Source organism: Panthera tigris, chromosome C1 (assembly GCF_018350195.1).
Source record: "Panthera tigris isolate Pti1 chromosome C1, P.tigris_Pti1_mat1.1, whole genome shotgun sequence".
Lineage (NCBI taxonomy): Eukaryota > Metazoa > Chordata > Mammalia > Carnivora > Felidae > Panthera > Panthera tigris.
The window spans coordinates 92,269,074-92,293,300 of NC_056667.1; the positions used below are offsets into that span (position 1 = coordinate 92,269,074).

The 24,227-nt window shown below is 41.5% G+C and overlaps 1 protein-coding gene across 6 annotated transcripts in view; it reads left to right on the forward strand.

The window, feature by feature from the left end:
- ELAPOR1 (endosome-lysosome associated apoptosis and autophagy regulator 1) overlaps positions 1-24,227 on the forward strand; it is a 72,699-nt gene that overhangs the window by 1,700 nt on the left and 46,772 nt on the right. Inside the window, exon 1 of one of the 6 annotated variants that reach the window (XM_042998122.1) lies at positions 1,210-1,233. The exons of the other annotated variants lie outside the window; for them this stretch is intronic. Within the exon in view, the coding sequence (XP_042854056.1) occupies positions 1,213-1,233 (21 nt within the window). The 5' untranslated portion in view covers positions 1,210-1,212. Of the gene's footprint in view, positions 1-1,209; positions 1,234-24,227 lie in introns of those variants that run through there. 6 annotated transcript variants of the gene reach the window in all.

A 24,227-nucleotide genomic window follows, 5' to 3' on the forward strand; every position in this document is an offset into this window, starting at 1 on the left:
CATACATTATTATGAAGGTGCTCTATTCATTACACTGTCCACAACATAACAGATCAAGAAGTGAAGGGACGGGAAGAGAGAGAATTTCTTTTAATGTTTTTATTTATTTTTGAGAGAGAGAGACAAAGTGTGAGCAGGGGAGGGGCGGAGAGAGAGGGAGACACAGAATCTGAAGCAGGCTCCAGGCTCTGAGCTGTCAGCACAGAGCGCGACATGGGGCTTGAACTTGTGAACCAGAGATCATGACCTAGGCTGAAGTCGGATGTTCAACCAACTGAGCTACCTAGGCACCCCTTAGAATTTACTTCATTCATGAACATGATACAAGTGGCTCCAGTTAATGGCAGTTCTGGTAACTCTCGTCAGTCCCCTTGATGACCTGCTCTGGGCCATCTGTGTTGCCACTCAGCCACTTTATGACCTGTTTTAAAGATGGCTGGGAACAGAATGATTTTGTCCGTGACTGTGGCTGACGGTCCTTGGTGGCCTGTGGTCTAACCAACTGAGATAACTAGTTCAAGCAAGCCCACTTACCTAAGAATCCAACATGGGAGTCTTCTGAGTGAAAGGTAAGAGTCTTACAGTGCAGCGACTACTTCTTGGTGAGATCTTGTCAGCTCTGGAAAATATGAGACATTCGAGAAATTAAACATGTTGTATCATCTTGGTTTGGAGGGAGGGAAGAATATTGACACTTGAGAACTATAACTTGGGTACAAATTTAGCCTTTAGTCCTTTTTAAATGGCTGACATTTGCCTAAACAAAAGGTCTTGCCACAGAGCACGAGCTTAGGAGAGTGGAAGACTGTGCAACTCAGTTATACGAGGGTTCCACTCCCTGCCTGTCACTTACCACACAGTTTTTGAATTTGTAGGATGGATGTCTCAGTATTACCTACCTGAAAAAGGACTGCTTTGAGTACTGAAAGAGAGAGTAAAAATAAAAACATAAATTTGCATTACCTAACCTCCTTTCCCATTCAGCTTCTTTACCATTAGATCCACACCCCGTGCCAGAGTGAAAGTGGCTTAGGAACCATGCTTATTGGCCACAAGCATCAGCAAGTCCTGTTGAGACTCTCCTTGAGCAAATAGTGGCTGTTGGACACACGTGATACCAAAATAATAAGGAAGAGAATAAGCCCATTGTTATAATGTTCTTCATTTGGCAATATGAACTGATGCAACAAGTTTGGGGGCTTCCAACCCTAAATGGTGACAAAACAATTCAAGGTAGACTAACCCTTCTCTACTATTAATCTTCGTATGAATTTCTTGTGAGTCCAATTTGGGTATTACTGACAGGGACTCTTATCAGAGTCATTAGGCCAACCCTAATAACAACAGTGCTGTTGCAGCCTTGTTCCTCAAATCTGAGGTATCCCTCTAGAGCTAATCAGGAGACAGAGAGGTTTAGCATGAGGCCTAGACTAAGGTGACAGAACTGGGAGTTCTAGGTTGCTAAACCTGGGCCAGGGTGTGGCATGCGTTTCCTTTCACAGTTTTATAATAATCAGGGTCACCAGTGGAACTAAGAATCCTGTATGGTATTTGTTTTCATGAATGATTTCTTTAGCCCTGTACTAACCTGGGCCAAGTGCTGACTGAGAGCCAAAGGAGCATTTCCTATAGCACGATGAGTCTCAATCTAATGAGAGAGGAGCAGAAAACCTTCTTAACAGATCTGCCTTGTCCTGAGGCTCCAGCATTAACTGCCCCAAAGGGACTTCCCAATCTATACTGAAAAGTTTGTAGGGTTTAGGAATCTGGCATACCTGGATTGTAATAAAATTCAATTGAGTGAGTGATGACTCTGCCACTTAGTAAGGATGCTACTTCGAACAAGTTAATTAATTTCTTGCAACCTCAGATTCCCGATCTGTAAAGTGGGGATGATAATACTCTTCATTATTCTTACTCTCACAAAGCTGTTGTGAGGATTAAGTTAGATAACACGTGTAAAACGCCTAGTGCATGCCGTTGACATGTCATAGGTGCTTAAGAAATATTGGTAGGCAGGGGCGCCTGGGTGGCTCAGTCGGTTGAGCATCTGACTCTTGATTTAAGCTCGGGTCATGATCTCACAGTTTCTGAGTTCGAGTCCCTCATTGGGCTCTGTACTGACAGTGCGGAGCCTGTTTGGGATTCTCTCTCTCCCACCTCTCTCTCTGACCCTCCCTCCTTCCTCCCTCTCTCTCTCCCTCTCAAAATAAATCAATAAACTTAAAAAAAAGAGAAATATTGGTAGGCAGAAGAAATAAGTACACAAATAATGATACATAAATGATAACATAAGGTTAACATGTGGTGAACAATGCAAGAGTGGCAATATAGACGTGAATAGGAAGAAGAAAACATATTCGAACAGTTAGCACTTGACCTACTTCTGGAATAATCAGTAGGACTGCAATGGGCAGAGATGGATTAGATAGAGGGAGGGGCCTGTGGAAAGGTACACCAGGAAAATGCAAGGGATCCTGGGAAGAGCAAGTAGACCAGGCGGCTGAAATGTGAAGTAGGTGTGAGTACAATGGGAGATAAGGTTGGAATGTGGAGTCGGTGTGGGGTACAGTAGAAATCAAGGTTGGAGAGTTAGAAATCTGAAGTGCAGAATCCTTGAAGGATTTCTGGCGGAGGTAGTGGCCTGCTCAGAGCAGATTAGCATGAATGAAAGGTAAACATGGTTGGGGTGTCTGGGTGACTCAGTCGGTTTGAGAGTCCCGCTTCGGCTCAGGTCATGATCTCACAGTTCGTGGGTTCAAGCCCCACATCAAGCTCTGTGCTGACAGCTCAGAGCCTGGAGCCTGCTTCGGATTCTGTCTCCCTCTCTCTGCCCCTCACCCACTCACACTCTGTTTCTGTCACTCTCTCAAAAATAAATAAACTTAAAAAAATTTTTTTAAAAGAAAAGTAAACATGGTTGAGGTAGGCCAAAAGGTGAGAGAAGGAAATGGGGGCAAGGAGACTGGTCAGGGAGGGGGCTAAGAGAGGAACTGTGCTGGCTGGTGGTAATGGGACACATAGAGGTGTAGATATGAAAAATACACTGAAGGCTAGAGGGTTTGGCGACTGACTTTAAGTGCAGGGTGAAGAAAAGGGGCAAGCTGAGGGTTTTGGTCAGGGTTTTAGAGTGGGCATGGGAGATGCAGAGAGAACAGCTCTTGAATCAGAGTGATGGCCTTTCGCAGTTCTGACTTCCCCAGAGTCAGCCCCCGTACCAGGAGGGAGAACAGCCTGAGACCCTGGCACCACACTTTACCCTCTGATCATAGCTTCTGGGCTTCTATATTTCCTCCTGTATTTGCTTCTAACTCATTATTCGAGGTCTGAACTCCTCAGGGAAACAAGTTGATCTAGAAAACATTGAGGACCTCTGAGCTTTCAGGAAATATTTCACTGAAAGCATTAAGAGTTAAAGTGACTCCTTTGATTAGGAATCATCAAGGTTGGATGTTTAAAACATCCTGCCATATTTGGTGGACAGGGGAAATTGAAAGTCTCCATTCATCATGAAGTATTTATAGGGTTGCAAGAGGTTCTGTTTTTGTTTGATATCAGAGGGCGCTAAAGAGTAATAAATTCTTGAGATCTGAAGACAGTTAGGAAGTCATTTTGTCTATTCTCCTGTCTTAAGGTAGGAGTATAAAACTGAACCAGACTGATCATTATCTGCCTTACTTTAATAGAGAAACTTTAAAAATTGTAAAAGTGACTCGTTTCATTTACAGAAAACTTGGAAAAAAATAAATACAAAGAAGACAGTAGAAATCACCTATAATCCTAGCATTCAAACCATCATTTTTATGTATGTATTTGTGAGAGGGAGGCAGGCTAGTGGTACAGAGAGTGGGGTCTGGATATACTAAGTGGGGTGGGTTCAGTTTCCAGCTCCTCCATTCAGTAACTGTATGACCTTGCGGAAATTATTTAATCTCCTCAGGACTCAACTTCCTCATCATTGTGGTGGGAATATTAATAAAGACCACTTAATTACTATATTATGACAGTTAAGTGAGTTAATACATGTAAAGTGTTTAGAACAGTTACTGGTGCATAATAAGTACTCAATAAACATTAGCTGTTACGAATTTTTAGTGGAACTATGATTAACATGGTCTTATAGTAGTAAAAAATTAATAAGAATTTAATGGTGGTAAAAGTGTTGGAAAGGGGAAAAGAGTAGATGTGAAAGATATTCTGAGGACAAAGTTGGTAGAATTTGGCCAAGAGAGGGAAGAAAGCATAGCAGTTAAGGGTCTGGAGTTGTACTATCTAGATATGGTAGCCACTAGCCGTGCGTGACTACCAAGAAATAAAAATGCAGCTAGTGCAGTGAGGAAATGAATTCTTAATTTTTGTGATTTTAATTAAGTTGAAATTAAAATGCACACTCAATTCAATCATTGAAAAATTATTGGCTGTGTTTGGAACTACTTGGGTACTTTCATAACCATAAATTTATGAAATCTAAATAGAGATCAAGTATTTTTGATGAAGATGTAGCATCTGAGTTCGGTTGTACGGTAAAGTATAAAACACAACCAGAGTTGGAAAACTTAGTACAAAAAATGAATGCAGAATACTTCAGTAATATTGCATGTTGATTGCATGTTGAAGTGTATTATTAAAATTAACTTCTTTTTTTTAATGTTTATTTATTTGAGAGAGAGAGAGAGAGAGAGAGAGAGACAGATCACGAGTCGGGGAGGGGCAGAGAGAGAGGGAGACACAAAATCTGAAGCAGGCTCCAGGCTCTGAGCTGTCAACACAGAGCCAAACGCAGGGCTCAAACCCATGAACCATGAGATCATGACTTGAGCCAAAGTCAGATGCCTAACTGACTCAGCCACCCGGGTGCCCCTTATTAACATTAATTTCACCTGTGTCTCTTTACTTTTTCAAATGTGCCTGCTGGAAATTTTAAAATCTTGCATGTGGCTAGCATAGTGTTTCTATGGGACAATGGTGGCCTGGAAGTGATGGCTGTGTGAGTTTGTCACCTGCGGTTGAATCCTAGTTACCATTTCAACTGCATTGTCTTGGGCAAGATACTCACCTCTCTTTGCCTCAGTTTTTTCATTTGGAAAGTGGGGATAATTTAGTTCTTACCTTTTATGGATTGGAGGAGGATTAAAGTGCTTTGCAAAATGCATAGTGTATAGTGAGTGCTTAATAAATGTGTTTGTTACTGTTTTATGAAATCTTTGTTAAAAACTTAGGAATGGGACTGAACTCCAGATTGTTTTATTCCCTTTTGTCCTATTGAATACTATTTTGACTACTATTGAATACTTTATTCCCTTTTGTCCTATTGAATACTTTTTAATTTCCCTTTTGTCCTATTGAATATTTTTTAATGTTTATTTATTTATTTAAGTAATCTCTACACCCAATGTGGAGCTTGAACTCACAACCCCGAAATCAAGAGTCTCATGCTCTTCCGACTAGCCAGCCAGATGCCCCTTGAATACTATTTTTAAATAGCTTTATTATTTTTGTAACAATGATACATTCTTACTCTAAAATTTCAAAAAATATAGAATGCGAACAAGGACACAAAACTTACCCAAAAGTTTGTAACCGGCTAAAATCACCATAAACATTTTGTTGCATGTTTCCAGACTTCTTTCTATACTTCTAGACTTTCTATACTTCTACACTTATATGTATAGATATAAGTATATAATTCTCCAAAAGTGGAATCATATCACACATGCTGTGTTATAACCTAATTTTTTCATGCAATAATTTACAAGAGACATTTCTGTTAATAAATATAGGTCTGACTTCATCATTTTTAAGGCTGCATAGAGTTCTGTAGCATGTATATAATATAACCTATTTAATCAACTTAACCAATTCAAATGACTTCTAATTTCTATTACTATATACAATACTGAAATGAATGCTTTTGCATATATATTTGTAAATACTTGCTCAATTGTTATCCTGTTAACTCCTTAAGTTATATTGCTAGACATGGAGATTCCTTGATCAAAGAGCACATATTTTTTTAATATGTTTTTAAAGTTTATTTATTTATTTTGAGAGAGAGAGAGCGGGGGAAGGGGAGAGAGAGGGAAAGAAAGAGAATCCCAAGTAGGCTCTGCACTGTCAGCACAGGGCCTGATGTGGGGCTCAAACTCACGAACCACGAAATCATGACCTGAGCTGACATCAAGAGACACATTTAACCAACTGAGCCATCCAGGCGCCCCAAGAGCGCATATATTTTATATTGCTCTATATTATCCAATTTCTCTTTTGAGGAAATTGCACCAATTTTATTTTCCACTAAATGTCCTCACCTTTTCTCATACCTTTGGCAATACTGTCAGTCCTTTCAAACTTGACAAATCAGTAGGAAACACACACACACACACACACACACACACACACACACACACACACACACACACAAACACATCCTTTGGTTTTGCTTGGTCCATAGCAGAAGGACCCCTCCTGTTTCAAGAAGGACCCCACCTAGAGCTCCCAACCTACCTTAGAGTGTTTCTGGAAGCTATTACTGCAACTGAGAGACAGAATCTTCCTCATTCTATAACAAAAAATATAAACAAATCCCTATACATCATCCAAGTCACTTCTCAGCTGCTTCCTCCACCAGCCAGGAATGAATGAAAACTCTCTTTCACATTTCCCCACCTAAATGGTTCTGGGGTGGAACTGGGCTTGGAAGGCAGACTGTATACTCCCAAATTACCAATGCAATTGATTTACAAATTTGGTTAAGTGGTAAGAAAGAAAAGCAAAAGCTGTGGCAAGGAGACCTAACCTAGATTATAGATTGGGAAGGTTAGAGCTGGCCACTCTGAGGAGTGGGTTTAGTGGCGAGCTGAAGGTTTGGAGAAGTTTGGCAGGTGAAGACGAGTGGACAAGTTTGCAGGCAGGAAAGAGTCTGTGCTTACAGGACAGAGAGAAGGCCAGAGGGCCTGACAACATAATATTATACTTGCAAAATGAAGAATGTATATCCCCATTTCGAAGTTTCAAAACTATTAAAGGAAGACACGAGATCTTAATTAAAAGTCCTTGTTGGGATGGATTTGTTTAAAAATTGTTATTTACTTTTACATTTTAAGGTAATATATGCTCATAATAATCATTCACATTTATTGAGTGCCCTAAGTGACCTACAGGCATTTGGTTCTTATAGGAACTCTAAGCAATCCATTTGGTCCTTACAGGAACTCTATGAGATAGGCTGTTAATACCCAACCTCCATTCCACTTCCCATGGTTTCCTGTCCTCTTACCTGCTTCACTTTCTTCTACAGCACTCTCTGCCATCTGGCATATATTTTACATATAAACATATGTGTGCATATACACCCATATTTTTTAAATTGTCCATATCTTCCGACTAGAATGTAAACTCTTGAGGGCTGGTATTCTTGTATGTTTTATTCCTTGCCACATTTCCAGTGCCTGCCACAGAGAGATGAGCCTGCCAGAGGTCACTTGGCTGGTAAGAGAGCAAGAACTCAGGCAGCTGAGCTCTTAATCACCGTGCTGTTTTCTGCATGTCAGTCCCAATTGTGCAGAGGGTATGAGCTGAGAAGTAAAGGTTTCCCCTCCTCCCTGCAAATCCCCAAAGGCTAACCTCTGTCAACTCCTGCTTAAATATATTCTTCTTGAAATGTTTTATGCCTGTACAAGCACATCTGTCTTTTCTTTTTACCTTCTATACAAATCAGATCAGAATATTTGTCCTGTTCTATAATTTACTGTTTTCCTTACTTTAGGCCCATGTCTTTATTTTTAACAACTGAATTGTGATTCATTATAAGCATGTGCTATGATTTATTGAAACAGAAACTTGATGAATAGGTCAGTTCCAGTCATTTTTATGGTAACAGTGCCACAGTGAACATCCTCCTGTGTGTATTGAGGCATAATTGTTTGCTTGAGTCTGTCAGATGAATTCTTTCTGTTTTTCAGTTTTTATGTATTTATTTTGAGAGAGACAGACAGTGTGAGCAAGGGAGGGGGAGGGAGAGAGAGAGAGAGAGAGAGAGAGAGAGAGAGAGAGAGAGAGAATCCCAAGCAGGCTCCACACTATAAGCACAAAGCCCAACTCAGGGCTCAAACCCAAGAAACTGTGAGATCACGATCTGAGCCGAAACCGAGAGTCGGAAGCTTAACCGACTGAGCCACCCAGGCGTCCCTCATAGGATGAATTCTTTTTTTTTTTAATTAATTTATTATTTTTTATTATTTATTTTTATTTTTTAATTTACATCCATGTTAGTTGGCATATAGTGCAATAATAATTTCAGGAGTAGGACCTAGTGATTCATCCTCTACATATAACACCCAGTGTTCATTCCAACAAGTATCTTCCTTAATGCCCCTTGCCCATTTAGCCCTTCCCCTACCCACAACCCCTCCAGCAACCCTCAGTTTGTTCTCTATATTTTAAGGGTCTCTTAAGTTTTGTCCCCCTCCCTGTTTTTATATTATTTTTGTTTCCCTTCCCCTATGTTCATCTGTTTTCTATCTTAAATTCTATATTTATATAGAATTTAAATTTATATCTTAAATTCTGAGTAAAGTCATATGATATTTGTCTTTCTCTGACTTATTTCACTTAGCATAATACCCTCTAGCTCCATCCACGTAGTTGCAAATGACAAGATTTCATTTTTTGATCACTGAGTAACACTCCATTGTACATATATGCCACATCTTCTTTATCCATTCATCTGTCATTGGACATTTGGGCTCTTTCCATACTTGGGCTATTGTCAATAGCGCTTCTATAAACATTGGGGTGCATGAGTCCCTTTGAAACAGCACACTTGTATCCTTTGGATAAATACCTAGAAGTGCAATTGCTGGGTTGTAGGGTAGTCCTACTTTTAATTTTTTGAGGAATCCCCATACCATTTTCCAGAGTGGCTGCACCAGTTTGCATTCCTACCAGCAGTGCAAAAGAATTCCCCTTTCTCCACATCATCAGATGAATTCCTTTTTTTTTGTCTTTGCTATCTTTTTTATTTACTTATTTTATTTATTTTTTATTTTTAACTTGTTTTATTTTTTATTTTTTAAAATTTACATCCAAATTAGTTAGCATATAGTGCAACAATGATTTCAGGAGTAGATTCCTTAGTGCCCCTTACCCATTTAGCCCATCCCCCCCCCCACAACCCCTCCAGTAACCCTCAGTTTGTTCTCCATATTTATGAGTCTCTTCTGTTTTGTCCCCCTCCCTGTTTTCATATTATTTTTGTTTCCCTTCCCCTATGTTCATCTGTTTTACATCTTAAATCCTACATATGAGTGAAGTCATATGATATTTGTCTTTCTCTGACTAATTTCACTTAGCATAATCCCCTCCAGTTCCATCCACGTAGTTGCAGATGGCAAGATTTCATTCTTTTTGATTGCCGAGTAATACTCCATTGTATATATATACCACATCTTCTTTATCCATTCATTCATCAATGGCCATTTGGGCTCTTTCCATACTTTGGCTATCGTTGATATTGCTGCTATAAACATGGGGGTGTGTGTGTCCCTTCGAAACAGCACACCTGTATCCCTTGGATAAATGCCTAGTACTGCAATTGCTGGGTCGTAGGGTAGTTCTATTTTTAGTTTTTTGAGGAACCTCCATACTGTTTTCCAGAGTGGCTGCACCAGCTTGCATTCCCACCAACAATGGAAAAGAGATCCTCTTTCTCCACATCCTCTCCAACATCTGTCGTTGCTTGAGTTGTTAACGTTAGCCATTCTGACAGGTGTAAGGTGGTATCTCATTGTGGTTTTGATTTGTATTTCCCTGATGATGAGTGATGTTCAACATTTTTTCATGTGTCAGTTGGCCATCTGGATGTCTTCTTTGGAGAAGTGTCTATTCATGTCTTTTGCCCATTTCTTCACTGGATTATTTATTTTTTGGGTGTTGAGTTGGATAAGTTCTTTATAGATTTTCGATACTAACCCTTTCTCTGATATGTCATTTGCAAATATCTTCTCCCATTCTGTCGGTTGCCTTTCAGTTTTGCTGATTGTTTCCTTTGCTGTGCAGAAGCTTTTTATTTTGATGAGGTCCCAGTAGTTCATTTTTGCTTTTGTTTCCCTTGCCTCTGGAGATGTGTTGAGTAAGAAGTTGCTGCGGCCAAGATCAAAGAGGTTTTTGCCTGCTTTCTCCTCAAGGATTTTGATGACTTCCTGTCCTACATTTAGGTCTTTCATCCATTTTGGGTTTATTTTTGTGTATGGTGTAAGAAAGTGGTCCAGGTTCATTCTTCTGCATGTCACTGTCCAGTTTTCCCAGCACCACTTGCTGAAGAGACTGTCTTTATTCCATTGGATATTCTTTCCTGCTTTTTCAAAGATTGGTCATACGTTTGTGAGTCCATTTCTTGGTTCTCTATTCTGTTCCATTGATCTGAGTGTCTGTTCATGTGCCAGTACCATACTGTCTTGGTGATTACAGCTTTGTAGTATAGCTTGAAGTCTGAGATGGTGATGCCTCCTGCTTTGGTTTTCTTTTTCAAGATCACTTTGGCTATTTGGGGTCTTTTCTGGTTCCATACAAATTTTAGGATTATTTTTTCTATCTCTGTGAAGAATGGTGGTGTTATTTTGATAGGGATTGCATTGAATATGTAGACTGCTTTGGGTAGTATCAACATCTTAACAATATTTGTTCTTCCTATCCAGGAACATGGAATCTTTTTCCATTTTTTTGTGTCTTCTTCAATTTCTTTCATAAGCTTTATATAGTTTTCAGTGTATAGATTTTTCACCTCTTTGGTTAGATTTATTCCTAGGTATTTTATAGTTTTTTGTGCAACTGTAAATGGGATCAATTCCTTGATTTCTCTTTCTGTCGTTTCATTGTTGGTGTATAGGAATGCAACTGATTTCTGTGCGCTGATTTTATATCCTGCAACTTTGCTGAATTCATGAATCAATTCCAGCAGTTTTTTTGTGGAATCTTTTGGGTTTTCCATACAAAGTATCATGTTATCTGTGAAGAGTGAAAGTTTGACCTCCTCCTGGCCAATTTGGATGCCTTTTCTTTCTTTGTATTGTCTGATTGCAGAGGCTAAGACTTCCAATACTATGTTGAATAACAGTGGCAAACGTGGACATCCCTGTCTTGTTCCTGACCTTAGGGGGAAAGCTCTCAGTTTTTCCCCATTGAGGATGATATTAGCGTTGGGTCGTTCATATATGGCTTTTATGATCCCGAGGTATGCTCCTTCTATCCCTACCTTCTTGAGGGTTTTTATCAAGAAAGGATGCTGTATTTTGTCAAATGCTTTCTCTGCATCTATTGAGAGGATCATATGGTTCTTGTCCTTTCCTTTATTGATGTGATGAATCACATTAATTGTTGTGTGGAGCCTGAACCAACCCTGCATCCCAGGTATAAACATCAGATGAATTCTTAAATGTAGACATAGTGGGTCAAAGAGTCCAAGTGTTTAACATTTCAATAGATGTGTGTCAGGTTGGGAGCATGGGTTTTTAAAGCTAGCATTAGCCTTCTCCACCTGCAGTCAGATGGAGGAAGAGGGAGGCCTTGCCTGGAAAGACTGCTGCCAATTTATTCCCCCCCTGGGAATCACTGAGACCCAGAGGGCAGGGTTGAAGAGCCTGTCAGCTTTATCAAGCTGCCAGCTTTTCCAAGTCAGGGCAGATGGGCCTGATGGCTAATTTTGCCAGATTTTCAGAAAATAATTTGGTCCAATTTATAGCTTTTTCTCAGTCTGTATCATTCCTCTTGTAAGTGACAAAAATTGTGCCATTTGTCACATTTCTTCTTAAGCTCTCCTTCTATGTCATACCAGATAAAGCACAGAACAGATAATTATAGTTAGTGCTTGACAGCTGCCAAAAGAAAATACATTTTTCATACTTCCGAGCTCTCCACTTTTCAAAATCTTTTTAAGTCTGAGAGCCCTAATATGAGGTTATCACCCATTCTTCTCTTTCGATTTGACATGTGTTATTAAAGGCATTTATAAAAGACCCACAGAACTATGTGGGGTGAAAAAATAAATACGCTGATTTTCACAGGCCTAGAATGTGATTTTCTAAATTGGAATTGTACTGATGATACAAAATAAAATGCAAAACTAGCAATAATAATTGGACTTTAATAAGCCTGTGTGCTAATTGGAGTATCCTCTTTTTACTGCATGCACAACAGTCAAGGAGACCTGTTTCTGAATTAGAAAGGAAACTGAAACTGGCTAATTTTCTGCTTGAAATTGATTACTTTGCCCTCCAACCTCAATCATGTGAAAATAAAAGAGCGGCTAATAATCCACCAAGAGGAAAGATAAAGGAAGCATCAATTGTATCTGTTCATCTGACTTGGTTCAGATTCTCATAAGGATGGTGCTGGCTCAGGATAGCACTTTGGAAAAGTCAGGCCTGCCAAGCCCTGTGCTGAACTAGATGCTCCATAAAGTTTGAATTCATGGGTCAACTTACTTTCCTTATAAAACATTTGTTTTAATAAATCAGTGCTAGAGCTCCCATTTGCATACATTCAGCTGTATGTATAAATCATCTGTAAAAGAAAAGAAGGGATTGTGGGGTACCTGGGTGGCTCAGTCAGTTAAGTAAGCATCTGACTTTGGCTCAGGTCATGATCTCGCAGTTTGTGAGTTTGAGCCCTGCATTGGGCTCTCTGCTGTCAGTGCGGAGCCTGCTTCAGCTCCTCTGTCTCCCTCTCTCTCTGCCACTCCTGCACACGTGCACTCTCTCTCTCTCTCAAAAATAAATGAACATTGGGGCGCCTGGGTGGCGCAGTCAGTTAAGCGTCCGACTTTGCGTCTGACTTCAGCCAGGTCACGATCTCGCGGTCCGTGAGTTCGAGCCCCGCGTCAAGCTCTGGGCTGATGGCTCGGAGCCTGGAGCCTGTTTCCAATTCTGTGTCTCCCTCTCTCTCTGCCCCTCCCCCGTTCATGCTCTGTCTCTCTCTGTCCCAAAAATAAATAAAAAACGTTGAAAAAAAAATAAATGAACATTAAAGAAAAAAAAATGTTTAAACAGGGCACCTGAGTGGTTCAGTTGGTTAAGTGTCTGACTTCAACTCAGGTCACGATCTGGCGGTTCACGAGTTCCAGCCCCGAGTTGGGCTCTGTGCTGACAGCTCAGAGCCTGGAGCCTACTTTGGGTTCTGTGTGTCTCCCTCTCTCTCTGCCCCTCCCCTGATCATTCTCTCTCTCTCTCTCTCTCTCTCTCTCTCTCTCTCTCCCTCTCAAAACTAAATAAACGTAAATTTATTTTTCTTTTTATTTATTCATTTATTTTTTTATTTTTTTTTAACTTACATCCAAATTAGTTAGCATATAGTGCAACAATGATTTCAGGAGTAGATTCCTTAGTGCCCCTTACCCATTTAGCCCATCCCCCCCTCCCACAACCCCTCCAGTAACCCTCAGTTTGTTCTCCATATTTATGAGTCTCTTCTGTTTTGTCCCCCTCCCTGTTTTTATATTATTTTTGTTTCCCTTCCCGTATGTTCATCTGTTTTGTCTCTTAAAGTCCTCATATGAGTGAAGTCATATGATTTTTGTCTTTCTCTGACTGACTAATTTCACTTAGCATAATACCGCCCAGTTCCATCCACATAGTTATAAATGGCAAGATTTCATTATTTTTTTTTTAATTTTTTTTTAACGTTTTTTATTTATTTTCGAGACAGAGAGAGACAGAGCATGAACAGGGGAGGGGCAGAGAGAGAGGGAGACACAGAATTGGAAGCAGGCTCCAGGCTCTGAGCAGTCAGCACAGAGCCCGACGCGGGGCTCGAACTCACGGACCGCGAGATCGTGACCTGAGCCGAAGTCGGACGCCCAACCGACTGAGCCACCCAGGCGCCCCTCATTATTTTTGATTGCTGAGTAATACTCCATTGTATATATATACCACATCTTCTTTATCCATTCATCCATAGATGGACATTTGGGCTCTTTCCATACTTTGGCTATTGTTGAAATGTAAAAAAAAAATTTTTTTAAACTTAAAAAAAGAAAAGAAAAGATGGGATTATGACCAAATATAAAGTAAATAACAGCTTAGCAGCAAGTCGTAAGAAAACAAAGAACTATGGGGGGTGGAGGGGAAGACATGTTGTTAAACAATCACATGTGTTTTTAGCCCTAGGGTATCTAAAAGACTACTCCTGATTTTTATATTCACCAGCTAGTTTTTCTTAGGTGGGGATAGATTCAGGTAAGGTTTCAGAAGAATGTGTGATTGTGGCCAATGTACTTGGTTGTGTATAATGTAACTCTCATTCTAGTCAGATGATGAGTGACCAAAGGGAGTGGGCATGAATGAGTGTGAGCAGAAAAAGGTGGTACCGCTGGGAATATGCAACAGATTCTCAGGAGCTTCTCTGAAAGATGAGACATCCTCTTAATTTTTAGATAACTTAAAAATCTCAGGCTTTGTTTTTGAAGTTATTGATATCACCCCATTTCCATTAAAATCTTTATTTTATATGTGCAGAAACTGAGGCCCAAGGAGATCAACAGGTTGGTTCACTCTGGGGAGTGTCGTTTAGATATAAAACTGTGACCTCACAAAAAACTGCTGTTAAGGTGGATCTCAGTAGCCATCCAGACATAAGGCATCCTGACTAGCTCCCTAAGATAGTGGAATGGTGCTTATCCTCAGGTGGGTTATATTGCTTAACAATTACAATTGTTTAAAAAAGTACTTTTCACCCCAGGTAATGAGAGGCTCACTATTTCTAGAGTGAACCCCCTACTATTGGGGTAAAAAGTATTCTTTTCTAAACTTTGTAATTATGAAGCAACATAATTGGTCCTCTGATGTCCCTATTGTTTATGGCACTCGTTTCCTCCACCCTAGACCCTTTCTGTTTTTTTCCTTCTTAGGAAGATTGACAGATATTGTCCATATTGGTACCTAGGCCCAGAGAACAGTTATCGTTAGAGTACTCACAGTTTGAAAACATTAATGACAGATTTCCTCTAGAGATCATGGGCCATCATCAAGTTTTCTCCACCAAATACGTATTTTTTTCTCTTATATATTTAATCCTCTGAAATTTAAAATAATTCACATAGCAAGTATTTATTGAACATCGTGCACTGAAGGGACCCTGGAAGAATGATAGGACATGAAACTGACATCGATGCCACCTACAGTCTTTCAAGGAACAAGCAGTTACAAACGGAGATCAGTGCATGATAGGATGAGGCCAGATCGGAAGGAGCAGTGGGCAGAGCACTGCCTCTGGAGCCGGGTTCATATCCCTGGTGAAGCTTCACTGGCTGTCAGACTCAATTGTCAAAGGAACTCATCATATGTAATTTGAAGGATTTTTGTGAAATTAGAAATGAGAAATAAGATATGCACAGTGACAAGTTGTATTTGTTTGTTAGGGCTGCAGTAACAGAGTACCACAAGTTGGATGTCTTAAAACAACAGAAATTTATTCTCCCACAGTTGTGGAGGCAAGAGGTTCAAATTCAAAGGGTCGCGGTGCCTCTGTGTTGGCTCTAGGGAGGAGTCTTCCCTTCTCTTCCTCGCTTCTGGTGGTTGCCAGAAATCCTTGGCACTCCTTGATTGGTAGCATCACTTCAATCCTTGCTCTCTTGTCACATGGTCTTCTCCTGGTGTGTTTCTGTGTCTTCACATGGCCTTCTTATAAGGACATCAGTTATTGAATCGAGGGTCCGTCCTACTCCAGTATGACCTCCTCTTAACCAATGACATCTGCAAACACCCTGTTTCCAAATAAGGTTACACCTTCTGAGGCTCTGGGTGGACATGACTTTTGGAGGGACACTATTCAGCCAGTACACCAGCACATAGTAAGTACTCAGTAAGTCAAAGTGATTATGGTTACCAAGAGCCAAAGTGCAAACGAACCGAGAAAAGCGATTTCAGTACAAGCTGGTGTGGTTAAGGAGAGCTTCTCCAAAGATGTGAGAAGGTCAAGCAGGGCTTTAGAGAAGTGGTAAAATTTAGATAAGAACTGAAGGTGTAGGTATGGTGGGGGAGGAGGACGGCATATCAATATTTTAACAATGGGACTATTAACCATGTAAAATCAGCTATTAATGAGACAAATCTCCTTTGTTCCAACAGGAATTTAAAACTATAATCTTTTTCTGAATGGATAAGCACATATATTGTCTATTGTTATCTATTATCTATTACTTTATAACCAATGACCCTAAAACTTGGTGGCTTAAAAATAACAAACATTCATGATCTCCGTTTCTGTGGGTCAGGAATTTAAGAGTGGCTTAGCTGGGTGATTCTGGCTCAGAGTCTATCATGAGGTTACAGGCAAGATGTCAACTTGTGTTGCAGTCCCCAAAAGCTTGTTTGGAACTTGAGGATCAGCTTCCAAGATGGTTCAGTCACATGGCTATTGGCAGGAGCAAGTTCCTCCCACATGGGTCTCTTTATAGGATTGCCAGAGCGCCCTTACCACATGGCAGCCAGCTTCCTCCAGAGCAGGTAGTCAGAGAGAGAGTGAGAGACAGAGAGCGCAAAGAAGCATCCAGGGACCCTTTTATGACCTAATCTCAAAAAGTCACACACTATCACTCTTGCCATATTCTTTCTGTTCTTTAGAAGCAAATCGCTGAGTCCAGCCCCAACTCAGGGGGAGGATTGAGCTCTTTCTTCCTTTGGAAGGAGGAGCGTTCAAGAATGTGTTGACATGTTTTAAAACCACCACATCATAGTACATCATGAAATCATCCATTCCTTTGACTGTTGGACTAGTTTCCTAAATTTGATGTTCCTAAATCTCCATGTTATTATTATTACTATGTATTAATACAATAATCATTTTGAACTCTGACAGTATGCCAGACACTGTGCTTGCAGCTAGAGATTTGGAATGCATTGGTCCAATGCTTGCCTTCAGGGAGTTTATAGTTTAGTGGGAGAGGGACTATGTCATAAATATAATGCTCTTATATAAGTGACAAAAGTGAATATAAACAAAAGGCTTTGGGTTTGCACTATAAGAAGGAAACTGCAGAAATCAGAGAAGGCTTTTAGGGGTAGGTGGTATCTGAGGGCCTAGGGTAGCACCTCAAGCCTAGCCACCTCTTGGTATAGACTAGATGCTGGGAAGGTCTTTGGGGAGGGACATTCTAGGCCAGGAGATGGGAATGTGCAAGGTTTGTATGGGGGATTTTCAGGTTGTCCAGGGTGGCTTTCATGGAAGGGGAAGGAAAGGGAATGGGAAGGTGGATTGAGGCCAGTCTTAGAGGCTCTTATAGAATAGACAGTATTAGGGAGAAAGATTGAACTTGATTCTGAACACACTGGAGTTTTTTCAGGAGGGTAGCGAATGCTTACATAGGTGTTTTGGAGAATAGAAAAAGTTAGACCAGAGAAACCAGTGTAGCTGTATGTGTGAACTCATTCATTCACTAATTCATTCACCCATTCATTCATTCAACAAACTTTATTGCAGACCTGCTATGTTGCCAGGCATTGTTTATAGTCTAATGGGATATACACATATCTGAAATCATCACAGAGATAAAATTACAACTGTGACAAGTGCTACAAAGGGAAGGTACACGGTGCAATGAGAGCACCTATTACGGGATTTGACTTAAGCAGGAAGTTCAGGTAACTCTTTTCAGGGCAGTGATAACCCAGCTAGGGTCTGAAGGATGTCCAGCAGTAACAAGCCATGAAGGGGTAGGAATCAGCACATGCAAAGGCCCTGAAGTGAGTACAAAGGACTGAAAGAAGGACAGTATAGTGTGAGGAACAGGGAAAGAGAACATGGTGAGAAATAAGAAAGGAAAGGAAGTCAATCAAACCATGAATGGTCTTATTTTAATTAAGTAATTAGCAGTGCCTCCACCTATAAGGACTTCAGTTTTCAGGAAATATTCCATCAAAATAGTAAAAGCCAAAGATAAAATAAAGATTATGGCAGGAAAAATACAATTTAGAATGGCAAATACAGAAAAAATAATTAAATGAATATATGAACCCTATGCAAGCAAATGGACTGGAAACTTGACCCTGAGCTTCCCGGTGGCTAAGGTAAAAAATGAAAACGTTATAGAACATTCTCAGAGCCCATTAAGAAAACACATGAGAAAATTACTTAGCGGGAAGATGCAACAAAAAGATGTACTGATAGGGCAGCTGTGGCATGAGAATGGGAAGGATTAGGAACATCAGAGGAAGACATTGCAGAGAGATTCATTGATGAGTTAATATATTACTGAGACTCTATAGTATCTGTGGATATTATCTCTCAGTATCTTTGGAGATTGTTATGGGACCAGTGATTATTATTTGTCTCTTGTATATATGTATATGATATAGAGATGGAATATATCTTCTTTTCAAGCCAAGATAATTTCCTTTGGTCTCTAACTGAAATTGCAGGGGATACAGTGTTTTGATTGCTATCTATTAACCATTACAGAAGTTGGTACTGCTTGGAGTGAGAGGAAAAAACAAGATGGCTTGTTTATCAGTAAGTGTAAAAATAAAGAAGTAGGGGATTTGTCCTGATTTCTCCTGCTAAAAAGCAGGATCATCTGAGGCCTTCCTGAAAATTAGGGAGAATGGCATCCTGCTTTAATTTCTTCCATCAGATTTCACTCTTGGACCCAGGCCATTTCTGCTTTGGCAAAGCAAGGGGTGCTGATGTGAGCTGTGTTCCCAGTGATGGTGCTCCAGGCTGGCCCCAGGGGAACCTTTCGAGATTGTTGTATGCAGTGGTTGCCAGAACCTCAGGCACCATCAGGTGCCTGGCCGTGGGTGGGGGGATGCGGGAGGGCAGGAGGAACTCTGTTACCAATTTTAGTACCGCATAAAGAAGCCTTTCATTTTCTACCTCCTAGCAGAAGCCATCTGAAAAAGTGAATTTAGGCAAATGGCTTGAAGTTGAGCATTCTGCTTTGGACCCTGTTCTTTCTTCCAGCCTCTTGCTTTAGCTTTAGGTTTTCAGATCTTCTTCGACAAAGCCTCACAGCCTGCTCCAGGCAGAGCCCAGCGGTGGAACTCTGGTTTGGGCCACGCACAGGCTTTCTCCACCTCACAGGGCTCCGGGGCCTCTCCCTGGCTGGCATCTGGCTGCCACCCTCGTCTGCCACCAAGACCCTTAGAAAGAAGAGTGACTTCCTTTAAGAATCAGCTCATTCTTGCAAAGGATTGCTGAGTCCTGGCCCTCTGTCCCGTGAACAGATGGCTTCTATGATGGTCTCCTCGGTTTACCGATAACAAGCAGTTAATCTGTTCAGTTGGCTGCTGTGTCTCCTGCTCTGGTCTTTTCTTCATGACTATGCAGCTGTGCAGCTAGTTGGTTCCACCTGGATCTTCGCTTCATGCAACTTTGAAATCCTTGGCAGCTTTCAAAGCTTCTTGCCCTGGAGAGGCCTGTCAGCTCTTCTTTCCCAGTGGAAAGTCCTCCATGGTGTTTCATCAGAGCTTCTCCCAGGGATGTCTCATCACTTCCAGCAGAGCAAAGAAACATGAAGAAAGGGTTCAGATTTAAACACTTACCTCCAGGCACTCTCCTCCCTCCTTTTAATTAATTAATTAATTAATTTTGAGAGGGGGGGGGTCAGAGGATCCGAAGTGGGCTCCACTCTGATAGCAGAGAGCCCAATTTGGGGCTTGAACACAGGAATCACCATGAGATCATGACCTGAGCCGATGCTTGACCCACTGAGCCATCTAGGCACCCCTCTCCTCCCTCCTTTTAAAAAATACTGGACTGTATTTAAAAAATACTTAGGTGCCCCTAAGCATCCAACTCTGGATTTCTGCTCAGGTCGTGATCTCAGAATTTGTGGGTTTGAGCCCCACGTGGGGCTCTGGGCTGACGGCTCAGAGCCTGCTTGAGATTCTGGCTCCCTCTCTTTCTGCCCCTCCCCTGCTTGCACGTGTGCTCTCTCTCCTTCTGAAAATAAATTTAAAAACCATAAAAAAACAATAAAATAAAATAAAAACACTGGAGCCATGTAACTTTTCAGCATAAAAAGCAGTGACAATGGTGGGAATTGGAAGACGAGGTTTCTGGAAATCCTATAACTGCATAGGTGACTCAAAAAAAAAAAAAATGACCAAGCCAATCTCTAAGTCCCCACCCACTCTCGACATCTCCCAGCCAGCTTCCTGGTTTAGTGAAGGGGCTCCCCGCTGCAGCTGGTATGAGCAGCACATGGAGGGCTTGCTACACCCCAGATTGCTGGCCCCACCCTAGAGGTTCTGATTCAGTGGGTCAATGAAAAGGCCTAATAATTTGCATTTCTTACAAGAACTTATTGAGGCTGGTGGTCTTAGGTCCACACTTTGAGAACCACTGCTTTAAATTTAATGGAAAGGAGGGGCGCCTGGCTCAGGTCATGGTCTTAGAGTTTGTGAGATTGAGGCCTGCATTAGGCTCTGCACTGACAACACATAGCCTGCTTGGCATTCCCTCTCTCCCTGTCTTTCTTTCTCTCTCTGTCTCCCTCTGCCCCTTTCTACTGCCCGACTGCACACACTCTGTCTCTCAAAATAAATAAATAAACTCTAAAAAAAAAATAATAAATTTAATAGAAAGGATAAGAGTTTTGAAGACAGGTGGGTTTGGGCCTGAGTCCCAAACCAGCAGCTTACCAGCCATGTGACTTTGGGGCATATGCCTGAGCATCTCTGATCTAATTTCTTCATCCTTAATATGGGGTAAAAAATATCTACCCCACAGTTCATTGATCCAACACGTATTTGTCATATAACTATTGCAGTACCAAGGTTCTAAGCTAGCTGGTGGGGACATGACAATGAATGAGACCATCTTTGGTGTCAAGGGATTTGGGGTAGTTGTAAAGATTAAAAAGAGAAAATTTGCAAAGTTTGAAGACCCTGAGAGATGTCTATTAAATATTCATTTCATTTCCCTCAGAGGAGGTAACATGATGCTGCTTTTACTTTTTTCAGGAGGGGGTGTCCAAAAGAGTCATCCTCAAATTTTATAGTATAGGGCCTAGAGTCATACTTCTCTCTTTGTCTAGATAGAAAATTTGAGGTATGGGCACTGGTGTCAGTTTAATCGTGTCCTCCAAAACTCATATGTACCTTGGAGTAACCCCGATGTCCTCCAGCACCTCAGAATGTGCCCTTATTTGAAATTTGGGTTTTGGCAGACTGTAGTCAAGATGAGGTCATTTGGGTGGGTCCTATTCCAATATGACTAGTGTCCTTATAAAAAGTGGAAATTTGGACACAGACACACACACACAGACACACACACACACACACACACACAGACACACACACACACACAAAGGAGAATGCCACGCAAAGATTGGGGTTATGTTGCTGCAAACCAAGGAAATCCCAGAAGTTGTCGGCCATCACCAGAAGCTAGGAGGGAGGCATGGAACAGATTCTCCCTCTCTCGTCCTGTAAAATGAAAACTGTACTGGTGCCTATATATGCCGGGACCGCCTTGATCATATTGGTATCTCCTCACCATATCCATAGTAAATATTTTAGCTGAATTACTCTGAAGTAAAGCAGGAAACATCTCAAAGGATTATGGTGAAGGCATAGGGTTGGAATAGAGATACGGTAGAAGTAAGCAGGGGCCAGGGAGTGAAGTGAACCTTGCAGGGAGTCTGGTGCTTACTCTGAGGGCAATGGTGGGGCAGTGGTACATTATGTTTTGTGGTTCAAGTGGGTCACTCTGGCTGTGGCCTGGAGAGTGGCTTGGAGGAAAGGAGGGAGCCAAGCCCAGGAGACAATTGAGGAGGCTTCTCTAGGCAAGAAGTAATTGTGTTTTGTCTTCATTGGTAGCAGTGTGGATGGAGAGAGGTGGACTGACTCAAAAGATATTGCGGAGGTAGAAAACAGATAGGTCTCAGTGATTACGTGGGGCCTAAGAGAGGTGTCAGGAACACAGTTGCTGGCTTGAACAAGTACTGAATGTAACAGCTTCAATATCAGAGCAAAAAGACAATGCCAAGACTGGTATTTTATCTTTTAAAGTGTTTGGGGGGGGGGGCCGCGCCTGGGTGGCACAGTCGGTTAAGCGTCCGACTTCAGCTCAGGTCACGATCTCGCGGTCCGTGAGTTCGAGCCCCCAGTCGGGCTCTGGGCTGATGGCTCGGAGCCTGGAGCCTGTTTCCGATTCTGTGTCTCCCTCTCTCTCTGCCCCTCCCCCATTCATGCTCTGTCTCTCTCTGTCCCAAAAATAAATAAAAAACGTTGAAAAAAAAAAATTTAAAGTGTTTGGGGGGGGTGCCTGGGTGGCTCAGTCAGTTGGCCATAAGACTCCTGAATTCTGCTCAGGTCATGATCCTCATGGTTCATGGGATCAAGCCCTGAGTCAGGCTCTGCATTGACTCACTCTGCAGTGTGATGCCTGCTTGGGATTCTGTCTCTGCCCCTCCTACACATGTGCACGAGCACATGTTCTTTCTCTCTCTTGAAATAAATAAACTTAAAAAAAAACCCTACTTTAAAAAAGTGTTTGGAATTTATTAAATATTTTAAAGAAATAAGTAAAACTAAATATTTAAACATTTTTTGAAGTTTTATTTATTTTGAGAGAGAGAGAGAGAGAGGACACGTGCACATGAGTTGGGGAGGGGCAGAGAGAGAAGGAGAGAGAGAATCCCAAGCAGGCTCTACGCTGTCAGCACAGAGCCCAACTCGGTGCTTGATCTCCCAAACCATGAGATCATGAGCTGAGATGAAATCAAGGCTCCCCCACTCAACCAGCTGAGCTACCCAAGCACCCCACTAAAATAGTCAGACTTTTCAAGTGCACCTTCTATAACACATTAAGTAAATCACATTCATAAAAATATAAACATTATTATCATTCTCATATAAATTGTTAGCAGATAAAATTAATGAAAATAAAGTATTATTCAACAAACCCTAAAGATCATTATTGCTACCACAGGTGGATTATGGTATCATTCAGTTAGGTATGGAACACCAGGTGGGGAGGGTAGTTAAGAACTATTTTTTTTTTTACTTTTTATTAAAAAAAATTTTTAATGTTTTATTTATTTTTGAGAGAGAGAGAGAGACAGACAGACAGACAGACAGACTATGAGTGGGGGGGGGGCAGAGAGAGAGAGGGAGACACAGAATCTGAAACAGGCTCCAGGCTCTGAGCTGTCAGCACAAAGCCCGACGCGGGGCTCAAACTGGGAACAACGAGATCATGACCCAGGCTGAAGTCAGATGCTTAACCAGCTGAGCCACCCAGGTGCCCCTATTATTTTTTTTAATGTTTTATTTATTTTTGAGAGGGCGTGAGTGGGGGAGGAGTGGAGAGGGAGGGGGACACGGGATCTGAAGCGGGCTATGTGCTGACAGCAGCAAGCCTGTTTTGGGGCTCGAACTCACAAACCGAACCATGAGATGATGACCTGAGCCAAAGTCACATGCTCAACATACAGAGCCACCCAGGCACCCTGAGAACTATTTTAAAATGTTGGTTCTGATGCGCCTGACGAAAACCTGCATAGGCAATTAAAGCTAAGGGTTGGGGGCACCTGGGCAGCTCAGTCAGTTAAGCATCTGACTCTTGATTTTGGTTGAGGTCATGATCTCACGGTTCAAGGTTTGTGGGATCAAGCCCGGCCTTGGGCTCTACTCTGACAGCACGGAGTCTGCTTGGGATTTTTCTCTCTTCCTCTCTCTCTGCCCTTTCCCCACTCATGTGAGCACTCTCTTTCAAAATAAATAAGTAAACTTAAAAAAAATAAGGATAAGGATCAGGAGCTCTGGGGTAAGGGCTGAGCTCAAGGTATAAACTTGGAATTATCAGTCCATGAAGGCAATTGAAACTTTGGAAATAGCTTTGTGTAAGCGATTTGAACTGAGCTTTAGGAAAGTCTAGGATTTTAATTGAACTAGAAGATGTGTAGGTAGAAGGATGGATTTACAAACTGAGGAAAAGAGCAAAGCAAAGAAAGCTATGGTGTTAAGATTAAGTGGATACTGTTAGCCGTGCGCTGGCCAATGTTTAACAACTTGCTCTTCAGAGGTGAAGGGAAACCCTGGTTTATCGTGTTTGCTGATTTCCGTGGTAATGCTCCCATTAGAGTCACTGTCAAGCTATCAGCGTCACTGAGCATGGGGTTGGGAACAGATGAGCACAATCAGCTGTTGTAAGCTCATGTTGTGAGCAAGTGAACTTAGCCCACAGCTAAACGCAGTCCTGATGGAGAGGGAGGGTTCTATCTGGGAGTGGTG